This window comes from Solanum lycopersicum, chromosome 8 (genome assembly GCF_036512215.1).
Source record: "Solanum lycopersicum chromosome 8, SLM_r2.1".
In the NCBI taxonomy this organism is placed as follows: domain Eukaryota; kingdom Viridiplantae; phylum Streptophyta; class Magnoliopsida; order Solanales; family Solanaceae; genus Solanum; species Solanum lycopersicum.
The window spans coordinates 67,257,214-67,273,604 of NC_090807.1; the positions used below are offsets into that span (position 1 = coordinate 67,257,214).

The window sequence follows — 16,391 nt, forward strand, 5'->3', positions numbered from 1 at the left end:
TACACACACAACTACATTGTGAATTCACATCAATTGCACGCATTTCCTCCCACAATTTCTTCATCTTTGTATAATAACCTGTGATGTCTAGACTGCCTTGCATCAAATCATTTATCTCCTTCTGCAACTGATATAGCTTACAGCCATTAGTCTGATCATATCTATCCTCCAATTCCTCCCACAATTCCTTAGCATTGTTAACATATTGCAGACTATCTCGTAGCTCTGGGGAGAGGGAGTTTAGAACCCAAGATGTCACTATATCATCACACCTCTCCCACTGCATGAATGATGGATCTGTAAAGCTTGGTTTCACGATTTTACCATTGATGAATCCAGTTTTATTCTTAACGGACAATGCTCTAAGGGTTGCTCTTCTCCATGATCTGTAACTAGTCCCATCAAACACCATAGGAACCAAGGTAGAAGTAGCATTTTCAGAGGGATGCAGATAGAAAGGGCTGTTAAAATCTGGTCGTTTTAAGGAGTTACTAGTATTCACATCAGTTGAAGTATCACCCATGAAGAATGAATTGATATTCAACAAATGGAAAATCTATGAATCAGCAACAAGTAACTAACCAAATCAAACAAAAACAGAGAACAAAAGAGGACAAAAAGAGAACAGAAGAGAAGAACAAACAAGTATGATCAGTGAGTCGATTAATCAATTAGATCGAAAAAGAAATCTAGTATGAGTAACCTTGCTCTGCTACCATGATGAAATCGTCAATACAAGATGATGAAGCCAGCAATTCAAGCTGGAAGCTGGAAGCTAATCTCATTCCTCCATTAATAGAGGTTGAGCTTCTGATAGTGTGAAGGAAGAAGAGGGAATTTTCTGTATTGGAATGCATACGTAAAACAGTACATTAGATGTGTATATATACACATCAATGAGTAGTAACTAATCAAAAACAGAAATACAAAACATGTGATCTATAACTAACTACCCATGTGAAATATAACTAACTATAACTAACTACTTGAAAGTTGAGTAATGACTAACTAACTAACTAACAAATTGATAACTAACTCACACTAAACAAGCTAGTTTTATCAAGTTAGGTTTCAAAACGAGTACTGAAGTCGAGTCGAAGAAAAATCGTTATGATAGACCTGAAATTCATTAAAGAAGATTGTAATAGCTAAAAATTATGCGAGTAAAAACTAATACATCGATTTTACTTGAAATTAAATTTTTCCTAAGTTTAACATTTGCGTATGCGAGTAATTTCATGCCATAAATAAACGCAAACATAGCCAATTGTCAAAACTTGTATTTGCAAATATTTAGTCATTTACCAAAATGGGCCTCAAAGTCTTTCAATAAGGAAAAAGCCCAAATTTATCTCATCCCTTATTGAGACAATATAATTGGGCTTTTAATGTAAAGGCCTTTTGAATAAAGCCAGGCCCAAAGGCCCAGCCCAATACACTAACCCCACCCCCACCCCATCATATGTGTAATTTTGCCTAAATTTATTTAGTATGGTGTATTTTTTTGAGAATTCAAAAATATGCCATGTAAAATGCGATTTACATGTATTTTATTATAACAAAGTTTAACATATATTTCATAGACATTTGACCTTTTTAGCAAGCTAAGCATATTCTAAGATTATTGTTCAAGTTAAAAATAAAATCCAAAATAATGATGACTTATTTCTGTTGCACATGTTAATTTTTTAAGTGTTATTTTGTTGATCGTATTAATATAATTAATTTAAGTATAATGTTTGATGAAATGCATATTAATGGATACATAACTAATATATTAGATTGACAATCAAAAATTCATATATTTAAAATTTATCGAAATAAAATATACTTAAATTTTTTTTTTTCGTTTTATCTTAATTGAAGTGACACAACATCATATAAAATTAATCGAGATGCACGTTGGAATAAGACTCCGAAAATTTGTTAAAAATTATTAAAACGTCAAAATAGTCCAAGTGCAAGATTATTCAAAATTTCACAGCAAATGAAATGAACCAGTGTTCTTTGCAAGTTGCATTATTTTCTGTCACTTTTCAGAAAAAAATTCCTAAATATCTGTTAATGGTGGAATCAAAACCCTAGATTTCTCTCTCTCTCTCTCTCTCTCATAACTATGGCTTCCCCAATTTCAAATGCACAAATTTAGTTACTAATCATACAAGTAAGCGCTTTCGATTCTGCTATTTTTTTCAATTTTTAATGTACAAATCTGTTCATATTTGCCCAGTACACTCAATTTTATTTTATTTTAGATTTTTGTAGTTTGAAGCAGCTTATTGTTCTATAAAAAGATGCATATAATTTATACTCGTCGAGTAATTATAGCTTTACTCATTGCTTACGTTGCTGCTGCTGCTGATTTAGAGGTAATAGCTAAAAGAAGTGTTAATTTTTGTCTTTTGAGCAACACCCATTTGATCAATTTTAAGTGTCATATTGATTGTTTATTTGTCTGTTTAGATCAACGGAGCTGAAAAAACAGGTGTAGATGGATTGATTTTGAGTAGTAATAGTAGTGTGAATGAGAAATTAGATCCGATGATTACGAATAGAAAAAAGGATGTTCAATTAGAAAATGATAGTTCGAATAGTGGAATGAGGTCAAAGGAAGCTGGGGATCGGAGGAAAATGAATAATAGTAGTGAAAGTATTGGTGAGGTTGTGAATGTTGTGGAGAAGAACAAGTTAGATGATAGTATTGTGAAAAGGGGTGATGAGAGAGGAGGGTTGAAAGAAGGTGAAAGGGAGAAGAAAGGAAACGATAGTGGTTTCGAGATAGATGACAGGAAAGATAATGTAAAAGAAGCTGAACATCAAGAGAAAGCAAACAATAGTAGTTCGGATAAGAAGGAGAAGGGAAAGGTTCTTCCGGATGGAATTCAGTCTAGAGAGGTGATATTGCCTGCAAGAAAGGAGAGCTTTCATGGAGAAGAATGTGATTCATCTTATAGTTGCACAATAGAGGAAAAGGCATTGGTTGCATGTCTAAGAGTTCCGGGAAATGGTACGTGTGTGGTCCTTCAGATTTTCCATTTATAGATATATTTGCTTCCTTGCATATGTTATCAACAAAGAAGTTGTGGATTGTCTATACAGTATGGCCAATTGGCAATAAATACTTTTGCCATATTTTCCTATAGCTGATTATATGTCATTAAATATGTATTTGTAGTTACTTGTAAACTGTCAATGGTTTTGGAAAATGCTCATGACTCCCAATGAGAATATGCTCAGAGTTGGAGGACCGGAGGTAGCCTTTAAGTTCATTTATTGAATTGGCATCGAGTATTTTATCTACACCGTTAAGTGTATTTGAAATTTCTATCTTACTTAGGCTGCTTGCATATCTCAGTCTTTAATACTCAATTCTTGTGCAATAATCTTCAGATGGAAACTAGTATCATTTTCTCCTGATAAATGTAGTTATATAATTTGTCCCCTCCTTATCCCAAAAATTGATTTTGTTCTGCTCCTGTTAGTGAGTATGATCAGTTATTGTAAATGTAAAGTTTCAGTAAAAATTTAGAGATTGTAATGATAGACAACTTCCATGGCTGGTTACTTCACATAGACTGTGCCAGTGATATATTCCTATTAGCAGTTTTGGAGAGGGAAATGGAACATTATACCTCTTTGAATTTACTGTTTCATATCTAGCTTGTAAACATTCTTTGATGTGCGGAAGTTTTATCACGGAAAACAGAAACTAATTGGAGTTTTATCAATTTGTCAACTTTGTCTCAAAGGGCAAGGTCACCACAGGCACTGCTTTCTTCCCCTATCTGTAAAAGAATAGTCAGAATAGTGACTAGCTATCCTACTCACATCTATTACTCCTCCTTCAAGTCCAAAAGTAGTCGGGGTAGGCCATGGAAATCCACTGTCAAAATAGGTAAAGTTAAGCGGACTTTCATGCATCAGCATTAATCATGTGCTGGAAATTATTGCATAGATCATGTACGACATTAAACATTTAACTGGGGCCCTCCAAAATAAAATAGGTGCTGCTTTATCTGTATGATGTGTGCTCGTGATACATGTCTTTAGCGAATGGCTCAAAGTGTTCCTGTCAGTATAGTGTACCATAAGTAGGATATTCTTCAGGTGGAATTGTCTACCTTGTAATCAGATGGATTGTTCATTTTTCTCGTTAAGTCATACCATTTCAGTTGGAGAAATAACCTGTTGCTTTCCCTTGCAGAATCTCCAGACCTCTCACTTTTGGTTCAGAACAAGGGAAAAGACACTGCCAGCATTTCTATTAAGGCTCCTAAGTTTGTAACACTGGAGCATAACGAGATTGAACTCCAAGGGAAGGAAAACAAGAAGGTAATAATACTTTTCTAGCAGTATCTTAGAGCATTCTGAATTAAATCTGATGAATAGGTGGCCACCTTGAATGTCGAGCTTCCCTACTTGAAATCCCGTTGAGCTTGAATGCCCCGAAAGCCGAGAGATTTTGACTTTTTGATGATATAGCTCTTTCCCCAGCATTGATCTTCTCAAGATGGATTTGCTTATAGTATATTTATGATTTGTCTTATCTCATTTTAGAACTTTAATCAAGTTCTTACTTTATCTAGCACCCATTATTCGAAAGAATGTAAAACTAAGTGAGGAAATGGAGGTTCTGGTTATCTTAATAGATGGGAAAGACTTACAGTCTCTTTAAATGGTTATCTTTGATGAATAGATGACCACCTTGAATGTAAACCTTCCCTACTTTAAACCTTAAGCTTACCTGCCCCAAAAACAGAGATTTCAGGCAATATTTCTTTCCACGGTATCGATGTCCTCCAGATGGTTACCCATAGTATAATCATGATTTGTCTTGGGAAAAAGAATATGATTGCTCATTGCCCCTTTTCCTCCCAAATAATAGTGACATCAATTGTAGCAATGGCTTGCCACTTCCTTTAAGTGCTATCTTTCGTTTTAAGTAGAAAAAGATAGTGGAGTTCAACTACAGCCGCAATCGAGAAACAAACCCCCCCCCTCCTCCACGGACCAATCTGGAAAATTGAGCGCCTCTGTCAATTCAACTATGTTATGATATTAATTACGTATAACCAATATGAACTTTATGGACCTCTGAGAAAGTATTTCTGATGATGTATCAGTATGATGATATCTTCGTAGTCTGCGAGCAATTTTACATTGAGGTATGTCTGGGATATGTTAGAGACCTTTTGATGGTTTATCTAAGTTTTAACCTTTAGGTAGCTACAGCTTATGAGTTTGGTGCACTGCCCTTTATCAATGCTTGTTGCGTTGTCATTCTTTGTGTTGTTTGCATGAATGGGATTTCGCTGAAGTAGATATGTCATTTATAGTTGTAAGCTGTAACAAATACATTTTCTTCAGTTAGTCTTTCCCTGGTATATCACATTTTGAAATGATAATAGAAGTCCGGGAGTGGTTATGGCTTCTTGTTTCACTTAAGGAGTAATTCAAGGTTAATGAGCTGTTTAATCGTCAAGCTTGTTGATATCTGGGTGCTGCTCAGTCGTATGGTTTGATGCTATTTTATTCTGAGGCTCTAAAAGGGCATAAAATAGGCAGACTGGTCCGCTGATCTGAACTATGGAAAAGAGTGACTAAACCTATGTATTATTCATCTGCAGGAAGGATCTCCTTTATTACTATCTGATGAAACATTCCTTGACCAAGTTTTCTGTTTTGCATACCTTTTAAAGTTGTCTAAATAAGGTAGCATTATAGACAGTTCATGAGTATTAGTCACATGCCAATGTTACTTACATGGATATATCCCGTTTCTTTGAGAGTCGACCACCTTTTGTTGATGCCTGATAAGAACTTGAGCATTTAAAACTATGTAATTTTCTCATCAGGAGGAATCATCACTTAAAAAGAACTGTTTGAAAGCTAGTAAATGGTGATTTTCTGAAGTGTTCTGGCAAAGATTAATATTTCAAGTCTTAATTTTGCTAGTGTTTTACTATTTTTAATGCGAGGCTGTGATGCTTGCTCCTGATGCAGATGAAGGTTTCTATAGGGAATGGAGGAAATGACAACATCATCACTCTGAAGGTAGGGGACGGTCAATGTTCACTTGATTTCAGGGGTCTGATTGACAGCGCTGAGAAAACATCTCAGTTCAATTATGCTCTCCCATCCTTCGGAATAATGTGTTTGGTTGCAATTGCATTAGTGGCTACAATCTTATTGTACATCAAGCGGAGGCTTCTAGTAAGCAATGGCCACATGTATCAAAAACTGGACAATGCTTTACCAGTTTCCAGTGGCGGAAAGGTAGAGACACTCTCAACTGATGGATGGGACAATAACTGGGATGACAATTGGGACGACGAGGAGGCACCCAAAGCACCATCCTTGCCAGTCACTCCTTCACTCTCTTCTAAAATCATCTCCGCACGATGGTCTAGTAAGGAAGGCTGGAAAGACTAATCTTGATGAGTGTCCGCGAAATGCTTTCTTTGCATCAACCTTTTTTTCCTTCCACTTGGTAAGTATAGAGAATAGAAATGACTTAAATTGCACAGTAATCGCGACTCGTGGCAATACGATTCAAATCGTGACCTCTTGCCATATCGAGTTGCCCCTCGGACTCTTCCCTTTCAATATCTTTGAAAGAGGGAAGTCCCTTTTTCTGGGCTTGATGAGAAATGCCCTATAGCTTGAGTTTCTTTTTGCTTTTCTTTTCCTTCTAACTCACTCAGTATGCTTGATGAATTACTCCTAAAGGTTGAAGATGTTTCTAGACCCGCTTTGTGCAGTTCAATATTCACGTTGAAATCTCGATTAATTTAAATATTTTCTATCAAGACCTTTTCATTATTTATAATACTCGCAAAATATATCTTATTCATTTCGATATAACCGCAGATACCTTACGTTAAAATTAAATACTATGTTTTATCTTATTTCCCAAAGTCATTAAGCTTAATTTTATTTCTATTCACATTATACACTTGGAGGGAGCTTTCATGTTTTGACACGTGTCGACTCCTGAATTGATCAGGATGGACAAAAGCACGTGCTATTGATGTCGGCCTGCCACGTGGTGGGGTCCAGGATAAGAACATGCACGAGACGTCACATGTAACCTACCACACGTGTCCCGTGATCTCGCAATGCTAATCACCGTTGATTATGATTGGGTCCATGAGATGAAGTTGTCCATTGGGACCCACTCACCCAACAATCGGGCGGTGAGCACCTCAGTATATAATCGTATATTATAATTGAGAGTCCGATTACACCTAAGGCCACATTAATATTGATTGTTCGGATACATCCTCTACGTTTATATCAAGTATCAAAAATAAATAAAATCTTGAGATTCAAAAGTGTTATTCAAAAAATAATCGTGATAGAATTCTTGTCTGACTTATCAATCTTAATCATTTATATTTTGAAACTATGTTATTATCAAGCTTAAAAATATACGTAACAAAGTAAAAGGACGAAAAATGCCAAATCGATTAAAAAAAAGAAGAAGAAGAGATATTTGGGGAATGGGCAAGTAGTTACAAAAAGATGAAGGGCCCAAATGTTAATTTTATAGTTAGTAGGGGGGTAGGGACGTTAAATGTATCTATCTATATACAATATCCCCTAAGATTCTCTTGTCTCCTTTTAACTTTTTGTAATTTTCATTTTCCACCCCATAATAAAAATTAAAATACATATTCTATCCCTAATTTTTCTCATCTTGTTCATTTTGAATTACACGTTTCTTATGAAATAACGATTAATTCAAAATACTTTCTAACAATATTTATATTAATTGATGTATATATATATTTTTTAAATTTGATATTTTTTATTTATATTATAATCTGATTAATTCATATTCACGCTACGTGTGGAACCTCATTTTTCTTTTTCTTTTGGCTTTTCAACGGTCGCACTTGGAAATCTCAGCATGGGAAAAGTGAACAAAGAAGAAGTTTGGGAGATTGTGTTATTTTTTACACTTTTTTTGTGGGGCTCTATGCTTTGGTTTTCATTTCCCTCTTCAAACATCTTACTCCCTTTTTTTGTTATTTGTATTCTCGTGGACGGATTCAAGATTTTTTTATCGTGTTATATCAATAAATAATAAATTTAAATTTGAAATATTTTTTTAATTTGATACGAACTAGAGTTATAGTCTATTTTTTGTGCTAACCAGAGTATTTAAAGTGTTTCCTTGATCAAAGAATCTAACTTTTGTAAATTTCTACAATGAATGTGTATATATAATAATATTTGAATGTATCGTTAAATATTTGATATTTTCTTAATAATTTATAAAAAAAAATTACTGAATTCTCGTGAATTCAAACGTGTGGTAGTTCTCCTCGACAACATCATGCAATTGGAATTCCATTACATCACCATATTATTACTATTCCAACATCTTTATATCTTCATGTCATTATCTTATTAGTATTAACTATGATAATAACATTTAACAAAAAAGAAAAAGACAAGAGCATCGAAAATAATAGTTAACCTAATTTTTGTTGCTTATATTAGTGGGTCTAAATCTTAATCACATTTTCATATGTTATTATCGTTATAAAATTAGAATAATATATTCATTGTAACTCTATAAATAAAATTTTAAAAGAACTGAATATGCAGATTTTATCGTTATTTTTATACAGTAAAAAGATTTTTAAATTTGCATATATCAACAACTCAATTATGATTTATTATTTATTTCATTAAAAATATTGTCAACTAAATGAAATTAAATTCCATTTTTTTTGCTTAATTAAAAGAATCATTATTTTGGACCATTAAATAAGAGATATTAGTATCTTTTTTCTACTTTTTTTTTCCCGCGTAATCCTTATGTCCCCTTTGCATCTTTTTCTTTTATTATATTATCACTTTTAAAGCACAAAGTGGATGCTTTTTTGTTCTAGTTTCTCCATGCGTAATTAGTTAGGAAAAATGTTTGTTTATTTATTAATTAAAATTATTATCCACTCAACTATTTAAATTAAAAATAATTAAAAAATTTTAATGTAAGCAAAACATATCTCGTTGAATAGATTTTTTTTTGTTAGGAGCTGATTTTTAACTTGCTTCTTTTTTTACGATCAAATGACTTTTAAGAATTTTATCGAACTATCAACTATAATAGCCACCTCTTTCATAAAGAGTTCTTTTAATTTTATATTAATATCTTTTTAAAGGAGATCTAATGGTAGGGTAATTGAGGCTAGAGGTACAAAACCTAAAAGATTTAAAGACAAATAAGATGATTTATATTCATTATTATCATTACTAATTTTCTTTTGTTAATAATTATTTTATGTCTCTTTCATAATTATAACCACACAAAACGGCTACTATACAATTATTATTATTATTATTATTTATTTAATGCAACGTAACCTTCATACTGTTTATGTGGTTATTAAAGCTATGATTATAATGACGAAAAATGAATCATACAAAAACATTTAATATTATGATAAGACATTTTGATAAAACTTTTCCTTGATTAATTATTTATTTCAATAATTCTTGTGTTTGTTTTTCGTTACAAAAGAGAATATAATGACACTGTCTATTTTTTTTTTTTTAACTTTTAGAATATTAGAATTACAGATAAGTTGTATGAATCGTATAAAAATTATTTGCACGATTAAGCGCCAGAATTTATACTTATAATTTAAATGTCAAGAAGAGTTATTCAATAAATATTTGTATCGACAAATCTAACATGTACTTAATAAAATAGTTGAAATGAACGTAAGTTAATTAGAACAATAACGACGTTAAAAAATATAAAAAAAAATTAAAAATTCTCAAGGTGTATATATATATATATATTGACTGTCCATTTAATCATTATATGATGTACTTTCTTTAATTTACAATTTGTAAAAAAAAAAAAGATATAAAATTTGTAGATTGACTGGCAAATTGTTCCAAAAAAAAAATCTATCAAATGTCAGAATGATAGGGATTGAAAAATCAAATATTTGGAAACAAACAAATAAGTGGGAGGAATTGCACATGTAAGAGAAATGGACACTTATATTAGATATAAACAAAAAATAACAAAAATAAGATCAAACAAAAATAGTTTAATCTGAAATTAAAATGTAGTAGAATCCAAACATTCTTACCAAAAAAAAAAACACAAAAATATAGGCTGATGCAACACCTGTCTCCTTGATTGGCTCACTTAAAATATATCTTAAAATATATCGTAAGTGATCGAGTTAAAATTTTTACTAAGAAGGTTTAAAATATACTATATAAAATTAGTTTCGCGTTTGCTTGATTTGTGCCTCAACTAGTACACCTAGCTAGTCCACGTATACATTTATCGATTTAAAGTTACATATATAAAATAATTAGTTCTATCAAAAATGATCATTATGTATTTTTAGTTGTAATTAATATTTTTTGTATATATTCATAAAACGTTTAGCGATGTTAATTCTAATGATACTTAATTAATGTTGATAAAAACTTTAACATTCTTTATTAATGTCATTATTTATTGCCGCTAAAAATTATTTTTATTATAGTATCCTTCGAAGATGACTTGATTTTTCATGCTTAATTTTGATATTTTAAGGAGGCATAAATCTTTATTACTCCGTCACATCCTTCAAACATCACATCCTTCAATATCACACATTAGCAATATAATTTGACTTGTTACTATAAGTGCCTATATTTCATTATGTTATATAGAGTTCGGAGTTTAAAAAATAAAAAAATTATTAAAAATTCTAATATGACATATTAATTTTTTTAATTAAAAAGGTAAAATCACTTCTGATAAAGCGACTTTGTTCTGATAAAATTGGTACGGTGATTTAATTTTTTAATATCGTAGCGTGTGCAGCGTTTTTCAAAAAAGAAAAAAAAGTTAATAGCAACGATTTCCTTTCCCTTAAAAAAAAATTGATCTTCTTCTCTTTGCAGCAATAGAGGCAGGAGCTGCTCTATTAAAAAAAAATGACAAATCGGTGCCATAACAACAATTTTAAGAAAAAAGATTTTTTTTTAACGAAATCGCAGACACAACAACAATTTCTGTATTTTTAAAAAACATTGATACGTTAATTTTATAAGAAGAATTTGTCCTTTTGATTAAAGAATATTAATATACCTTTTTAAAAATTTTAATAAATTTTTTTATCCTTTTAACTTCGAACTCATAATATATATAATACGATAATATAAATATTTCATATACTTTTTATTAGTGTCTACGAATTTAAACTCACATTTACTTCTTGCATTCCACCCTCTTTCCACTACATATATTTAAAATCTAGTAAGTTACATAGTAAAAATTAAAAAAAAAAAAAAAGTATTTGAAGAAGTAGTGGTCAATAAGAAACTATATTTTTCTTGTTGAGATAGGCAGAATTTTTTTCTCCTTAATTGATTTAATAATTGCCATATCTACACCATCACGGGAATTAGTTTGACTTAATTGTTTTGACTTTTTAATAATGTAATTTATAAATATAGCTGTTAATTATATGAAGTCAACACTAAATTAATTTAATTTCTTTGTTGTTTGTGGAAATTATTGCTTGATTTGTGCAGATAATTACGTAATTTTGGTGACTAGTGAGTATGTAAGAATAAAATTTTCAAATTAATGTGAAAGAAAGACTTCACAACACATACAAATATGGGCATTCATGAAATAAAATTAAGATATCAAATATTGTCTTTTTTAAAGCGAAAATTGGATTAGTAAATAAAAAAAATTACTTTAATTAGATTTTTGATAAAGAAAGAAAGATTTTATTTGAATCTAGAAGATTTTTCTATAATGAATAAGTAATATTAATTTTATAACGGACCAATTTTTGTTAAGTTAATTTAGGCTAATCAAGTAAACATCTCATACCACATCCAAAATTTCAAAATAACTTCAAGAATGATACATTAAACTTACGATCTAAAATAATTTTTAAATAACATTTATCATTTCAATCAAAAGGGCAAAAAGGTAATTTATCAATTTATATTTTTCTTAGTAAATGATTAAATCAAATTATTAAACAAAATGAGTGATGCAATTGGGTCCACGAAGAATATTTATTCTTAGTTTCTTATAATTAAAAATGATTTTCAATTATTTTTTATGGAAAAAAATCCCATAAAAATTTACTCCCTCGTTTAAAAAAGAATGGTCTAGTTTAACTTGAAACAGAGTTTAAGAAAAGAAAGAACACTTTTTAATCTTGTGGTTCTAAATTAAAGTTATGTCAAATGTACCAAAATGCCCTTTAATCTTGTGGTCTTAATCCTGTCACGTGAAAAGTTAAAGTTAAAGTATTGTAAAAAAAGAAAATAGGTCATTCTTTTTTAAACGGACGAAAAAAATATAGAATCATTCCTTTTAAAACGGAAGGCGTAATAAATAAATATATAGGGTTCTGTGCACGCGTTTAGCACGTGAGGACCAAAATGGTCCCTAAAAGTTTGGTATGAGAATGGGATACTTAAATATCTTTATTCTATTATTGAACCATACCTTTTAATTACATATAGCTAGCATGCTTCATTAGTAATTATTGTATAAAGGAAAATTCAATATTTTATGTTATAGTTAAATATTGAGGTAAGTTTTATGTATATTTTATTTTTTACGGATTATATTTGTGTATTTATATGTATATGTTTTATTATTATAGCAGTGTTAATAGCATTTTTGATTGTTCAGATACTATTAATAACGACCGGACATCTTAAGCTATTGGTTGCTAGAGATATCAGCGCACTCGGGCAGGGTGGAGGGAAAATATTACTATCTATATATGATCAAAAATAATTTTATATATATATACTAGATGTTGGATCCTCTTTATTAGTTCATGCATTTAGTTCTTCAAATTTTGAACCCCTTATTCAAAATTATAGCGCTGTCACTATTCTCGTATATATTAAGTTGGATTATTATTGTTGTAACAATCATTTGAAGAGTTGAAACGAAATTGTCTAGCGATAACCTATATTTAAATTGTTATAGTTGAAACCAACCGATCAATCAATGAGGGGTTCAATCAAATATCTCAACCATTGATAGAGATTTCATCGATGTATCGTTAATACGATCTTAAGTTTTTGTATTATGTTGAATTACTATTGTGGCAACATAATCATTAGAAGTAGAAGATTAAATCCCGTCACAATGATCTATATTTAAATTGCTACTATGAAAAAAATTCGTAATTCATGAATTTTGGACATGATTCGATCGATCAACAGGCTAGTGAATCAATTAAACATCTCAACCAGAAACGTTGCCATTGCTTGTATACAATCATAATAGGATTAATAGATTACTGTTAGGATACACACCCTCATCTAAGAGTAAAATTAAATAATTTTACGATTATCTGAATAAGCAGCTCCATCACTAATTTCCTATTGGTGAGGTTGATGGCATGTCCCTCTTATTTTTGTTTTTCACATCTTAGGATATTGATGGAACATATGTACTAATAAGTTGTGTGAGAGGACTTAACACTAGTGGTGCATGACAACAAGATTCTTCTAAAGGGAGAGATATTGTGGTTCCATGGATTGGACAAGCATATCTTAGTGAAGATCAACCTCGGCCATTGACAGCAACAAAAAGTATGTAATGTAAGGTAATAATAATAGTAGGTACAAAGTAACCAATCGTGGGTCGTGGTGTACTGGTGAGACTATTCGAATCTTAATCAGATTTTAAGTCTGTATCAGGAATATATATAGAGAAAATTCTGTTCGGAGCTAGCGCTACTCAAGAATGGATCTTACAGTGCGTAATACGAATTTAATTAGAACTTTAATATGAACTATAGATATCGAACGAGAAATAAAAAAAATGATAATAGGTGCAAAGTACAAACCAACCGCTCATATATATGCAATCATATTAAAGGCCATTTGGCCCCTATGGCATTTATTCCTACTATTGTGTAGTTGAGCTTCTCACAACTACTAGAAGCCAATTTACCCCTTATTAAAGCATCTCATGTCAAATCCCAACTAAATCTTAATTTATATTTGAAATTTTATAGATTTTTATGACAATTTCAAGAACATATATGTGGTTTTATGTTGATCCATGAATTTTATTTAAGGTTTATGAGTGCAAGTATTTTATTAGTATAATTTAAAAACTTAAATGTGTTTGAAACTTTTATATTTTTAATGTGGGATATTATATAATTTGATAACTTTAATTATTATCAACAGGTGAAATTTATTCGTTTTTCAAAATATTTTACACTTGTTCGACTAATGTTGAGCAACCATTACTCAATATATATATAATGAACATCAAACACTATATAAGAACAATAAACGTAATAAATTCTTTAACAACGAACAACACAATTTTACTATTAAGAAAAAAATTAGGATCTCACACAAATCAACTTAAGTTTCATTAGAACATTTGCTTTTTAAGACAATGATTTGATTAGTGAATATTTAAAGACATTATTTGAAACGATTTGTCTTGTCACTTCATTTATTTACTTTGCTTTCTAAGTTCATTATATTGATAATAACTTAGTAAAAACATGATTAGAATATATGTCGGCCCTTCTTTATTAAAAGAAAGGGAAAAAAGAAAACCCTAACTTTTATTTATGTATTTATTTTATTTTTTTATTTGCTATTCAATATTTAATTTTTTTTTTTTATTGAGAGTATAACACTTCAAATATAGTGACTTCCGACTCTATACCTAATAAGATGATTAAAAAATGAGACCTGAAATTAATAAAATATTTACCACTCCACGACACAAACTTTTAACTCTAATAAATTTGGTAATGACACAATATTAATCATATAGAGTGCACTTGTTCACATTCCCTTTTTAAGGACCTCAACTGTTCACATTTACAAAACATATAAATGCTAGTAACAATAATAATACAACAAGTGTACAACTAGTATATTTTACATATATAATTGTATTATTATTTATATTTAATGATATACTATATAGTTTTTCATTCATGAAAAATTCTCATGTGATTGCCTATCTGTTTTTCAGAACCCTTAATGTATCCCAAGACAATTTTGTTTCATTATTTCGTGTTTCTTTCACATACTTCACATGGCTTATTATATTTCTCTAGATTTAATTTCATATGATATATTGGAAAGTATATATAGAGAGGAATTTATTAGGAAGTTTCTTTAATAGTAGAAATTGATAGACTGTCCTCGTGCACATATGATATAATTAACTTATCATAATTCCTATGTAGAAAATTTATTTCTAAAATACAATAATATAATACGCGAAAAAGTTATGAATCAATTAATAGATATGATAATAGATCAAATGAATCCTAACGAGCATCATATATAATTTATTTTGTGAAGCTTTTTGGAGATTCTTAAAGTTCGTAACATTAATCTCATACAGTTTTAGAGAAGCTAGCGGCGGATACATTTCAGGATTTGAAGCGCATGCAACCTATATTGATTACGTTAATACTATTTTTATAAAATAAAAATTAGATATATCATAAATACAAGCAATATTTTTCAGGTCAAAGGAATCAAAGGAGAATTTCTTTTGATATTATGGTTACATATTCAGAATTTCATCACAATACGTAAATATGTCATTCTCTTCATCAAAAAATATTGAGTAGTTTATCGCCAAATAGGCACTAGGTCCTAAAATGGTGTGGCTAGAGGTACCACCATTCAATGATTTATATAGATCTTGAGATCAGCTCAGTTCACTATCACTACGAACAATATTCTCTGTCCCATACTTTGAGATGCTCCTTCAGCGCGCCGAGCAAGAGTAAATAACGAAGAGATTGTATTAAATTTGAACTAAAATAAATAATATTAACTACTTTAAAACACTAAATTTTCAAGTATTATCACAATTTTAAAATTTCCAACAACAAATTGGATCTACAATTAACAAGCTTCCACGCAATAGCTCATTTGAACAACTAAGCATTTATACAAGTTGAAATTCCATTGACAAATAAATAAATAATTAAATATTTACTTTATTTTGAAGACAACATTAATGCACCATAAAAAAAATAATGAAAAATATTCAGAAACTTCCCGGAAAACATGCCATTTCGAAGTACTTGTAGATTTATGGTAGTGTTCAATTATAAATTAATGTATTTAATTAAACTAAATTAATTAAAAATAAAGTACAAAATGCATTGACCAATTAAAAATGAAATTTAAAAAAAAAACGTATTGATGGGGAACTCAAATTCCTAATTCCAAGAATAAGTCAAATGATGGGTGCAAAATATCTGGATTAATTGCAAATTTAAGCAACATACCCACTTAGAAATTGTGTTTTGATTAAGTTGTTAATTAATTAAATATTTGCAAATTTGTATTATTAAATTGGACAAATCGCTAAAATT

At 30.2% G+C, this 16,391-nt stretch overlaps 1 protein-coding gene across 5 annotated transcripts; it reads left to right on the top strand.

The window, feature by feature from the left end:
• Positions 1–1,872: 1,872 nt before the first annotated feature.
• LOC101257691 (uncharacterized) lies at positions 1,873–8,108 on the top strand. Of its 5 annotated transcripts, XR_011211040.1 has the most exons (7): positions 1,918–2,164; positions 2,256–2,369; positions 2,464–3,007; positions 4,205–4,332; positions 6,004–6,490; positions 7,007–7,196; positions 7,912–8,108. XR_011211040.1 is itself a non-coding variant. In XM_004245471.5 (5 exons), exons 2-5 carry the CDS (start codon positions 2,295–2,297, stop codon positions 6,430–6,432), a joined length of 1,176 nt encoding a protein of 391 aa, XP_004245519.1. In that variant the 5' UTR covers positions 1,873–2,164; positions 2,256–2,294; the 3' UTR covers positions 6,433–6,809. The 5 variants fall into 5 exon arrangements, 2 of the variants coding, with proteins under 2 accessions (XP_004245519.1, XP_010325362.1); XR_011211039.1 differs by lacking the exon at positions 7,912–8,108 and having other exon boundaries at positions 7,007–7,374; XR_011211041.1 differs by lacking the exon at positions 7,912–8,108 and having other exon boundaries at positions 1,963–2,164; positions 2,266–2,369; positions 7,007–7,374.
• The last annotated feature ends 8,283 nt before the right edge of the window (positions 8,109–16,391 follow it).

What these genes read in the sequence shown, in the direction of transcription:
- LOC101257691 (XM_004245471.5), top strand. Translation starts at nt 2,295, where the DNA reads ATGCATATAATTTATACTCGTCGAGTAATTATAGCTTTACTCATTGCT. An exon ending in CTGCTGCTGCTGATTTAGAG is followed by an intron (nt 2,370 to 2,463) that starts GTAATAGCTAAA and finishes TTGTCTGTTTAG; the next exon opens with ATCAACGGAGCTGAAAAAAC. An exon ending in AAGGGAAGGAAAACAAGAAG is followed by an intron (nt 4,333 to 6,003) that starts GTAATAATACTT and finishes CTCCTGATGCAG; the next exon opens with ATGAAGGTTTCTATAGGGAA.